This window comes from Empidonax traillii, unplaced genomic scaffold, assembly GCF_003031625.1.
Source record: "Empidonax traillii isolate 1590-97213 ecotype Southwest subspecies unplaced genomic scaffold, ASM303162v1 scaffold5564:size7836, whole genome shotgun sequence".
Classification (NCBI taxonomy): Eukaryota; Metazoa; Chordata; class Aves; order Passeriformes; family Tyrannidae; genus Empidonax; species Empidonax traillii.
The window spans coordinates 1-2541 of record NW_020960757.1 but is presented as its reverse complement, the minus strand read 5'-3'; the positions used below and the strand labels follow the sequence as shown (position 1 = coordinate 2541).

The 2541-nt window shown below is 63.4% G+C and overlaps 1 protein-coding gene across 1 annotated transcript; it reads right to left on the bottom strand.

Annotated features, from left to right (window-relative positions):
- Window positions 1-268: 268 nt before the first annotated feature.
- On the bottom strand, window positions 269-2286 carry LOC114073169 (docking protein 4-like; the record flags this gene model as incomplete). Its single annotated transcript, XM_027910958.1, has 7 exons — window positions 269-486; window positions 581-704; window positions 795-933; window positions 1214-1403; window positions 1520-1639; window positions 1737-1851; window positions 2085-2286. Coding segments are annotated over 7 exons (1018 nt in total), but the record flags the coding sequence as incomplete, so codon positions are not given.
- Window positions 2287-2541: the final 255 nt, after the last annotated feature.

The window sequence follows — 2541 nt, the reverse complement described above, 5'->3', positions numbered from 1 at the left end:
CAATCCAAACTTCTTGACATCCCCCCCACTGCCTCTCTTCACCTCCCAGCAGGATCCCCAAGAGTCAAAAACCTCTGAGCATCTGCCCGAGGGCTCTTCGGCAGCCACCACGTTTGCATTCGAGTGAGAAGGAAGTGTCTCTTACAATACAGATATTCAATATATATTTGAAGTCAGTTAGGGCTGATCCAGCCGTCGCCTCCACTGACACCAGGGCACGAGCCAGCGCCTGCTCCCCAAGGTCTCGGCGTGGAGGTGTCAAGGTCTCCTGGGGATTCTGAGGGGTGGCTGCCTGCGTCCTTGCCACCCCCTGGGGAGGAAAAAGGGGACCCTTGCCACAGTCCCCCCGCCCCCCAGCTCACGGGGATGATGATCTGGGCTCCCTGCTCTCAGGCTTGTCGCTTTTGGAGGACTTTGGCTTCAGCAAGATGAACCTGTTGAGGAGGTCGGTGTCCGAGCTGGCCTGGGCGCCCGCATACGCCTCCCCTGGGGACAAAGCAGAGGGTGGGCTCACCCAGTGGGGAAAGCCCTGGGGGCTGGAGGAGCAGCAGCTCCTTGGCAGGGGAGCAGGGACACTCACCGGCATAGCTGGAGGACTCAGCCATGTTCTGGGAGCCGGTGATGTGGTGCCAGTAGGCACTGCGGGGCAGCATGGTGGTGGGGGTGCAGGGGTAGGAGAAGTGCTCAGTGCCTTTGTTCAGCAGCTGCGGTGGATGAGAGGTGGAGATGGGTGACACAGGGCCCTCTGAGTCTCCCCCTACTGTGCTCCTGCCACGGGGCAGGCTGAAGCTCACCCTGACATTCTTCTCCATCTCCAGCAGGACCCTCTTGTGCTGCTCAGCGATGGCCAACGTGGCGCTGTGCACGCGCTGGTAGATCTGCTCACCCTCCTGCGTCTGGAAGGTGTAGAGACCTTCCCCTGCGTCGCACATCCTGCACGGACGGGGCACGGAATGTCACCGGGGTCCTCAATTCCAGGGGTGACAAACAAAACCCACCCTGGGTCTGTCCCTATGTCCCCTTCACGGTGTTGAGCTGGGACCAGAACCAGCTCCAAACGCCCCCCCACCTTGGGGCACCCTATATGGGCCGTGGCTATCACCCCAGCCTCGGGCCTGCCCTGTGGTGATGGCAGCAGTGCCATCTCCTGGAGCACCCAGCTGGGTGAAAGCACCCAGCACTGATCCCCGTCCCGGCAGGGGTGACATCTCACCGCCCGGCCTCGAAGGTGAAGCGGGTGGCGTCGCGGCCGTAGCGGCGCAGGGAGCAGAGGGGCCAGGAGACCAGCTTCACCCGGGGGTTGTGCGTGTCCCAGAGGTAGATGTTTTCGTGGGTGATCTGCAGCTTGCACTCGCCGTAAACGTCCAGGTTGGGGCAGGGGAGGAGGAACACGTTGAACCGGTCTGGGGAAAAAAAAAAAAAAAAAAACAAAAAACAAACAACAGAAAATAAACTAATCTGTGGGGGGTGTAGCGCGGCGAGGTGGAGCCCCGGGCGGGCACCCCGCCGCCACGCTCACCCGTCTGCTCGCACTGCACGCCGGGCGCCAGCAGGTCGGGCTCCCCCAGGCTGATGTCGTTCAGGCGGGCGCCCAGGCACTCCACTGACAGCGTCTTGTACCACTCCTCCGCCTCCAGCTCTGCAAGGCACCACGGCAGCCCCTGGGCGACCCTGGCCAAGCCAGGGTGCCTCACCCAGCACCCCCAGCCTGGCTCCCCTGGGCGCTGCCCCCGTACCTGAGTCGCAGGTGAAGGTCCGGGCGGAGTCGTCGGTGAAAACGATGGCCACGGCCTGTCTCTTGGTCTCCTTGGGCAGCCGGGTGACACACTTGACGTTGCTGATCTCAGTGACCTGCAGGGGAGGTTGGGGGGGGACATTGAGGGCTGCACCCACACTCCTGCAGTGCTCCCGGACCCTGTCAACCCCTGCACCCAGACCCTGTTCCCTGCTGAGCCCAGACCCAGCTGCATCCCACTGGAGCACGTGGGGCAACAGCCACCCAGCAAGCTGAGGCAAGGGGGGACGTGCTCTGGCACGAGGGTCCCCCCAGCAGTGGGGAGCACCCCTGAAGCACACCCCCTCACCTTGGGGCACCCACGCAGGCATGCAGACTTCTCATCCGGGTACTTCTCCAGGCGCTGGGGCCCTTTGCTGGAGGATTTCCTGAAGACCAGCCAGCAGCGCCGGTAGATCTGCCAGACACAGAGAGTGGGGGTCTCTGTCTGCCCTCCCCCCCCATATTCCCATCCCCAGGACCCGTGCCTGCTTCTGCTGATTCTGCTGGGCCTGGGAACAGGAGGAGATGCTGGAGATGGGGATAACCAGGGACTGCCATCATCTGCCCCCACCCCTCCCTGCTAGTGCTAATTACAGAGCTAAATTAATGAACACAGACAAAGCTCCCAAGGGGACCCCTGTCCTGTCCTGGCATCTCCCCGTCCCTCTCCTGCAGCCCCTTCCTCAGGGGGTGGTGGGGCCATCGTCCACAGGCATGTTCCCCCCCCCCCCCCCCCCCCCCCCCCCCCCCCCCCCCCCCCCCCC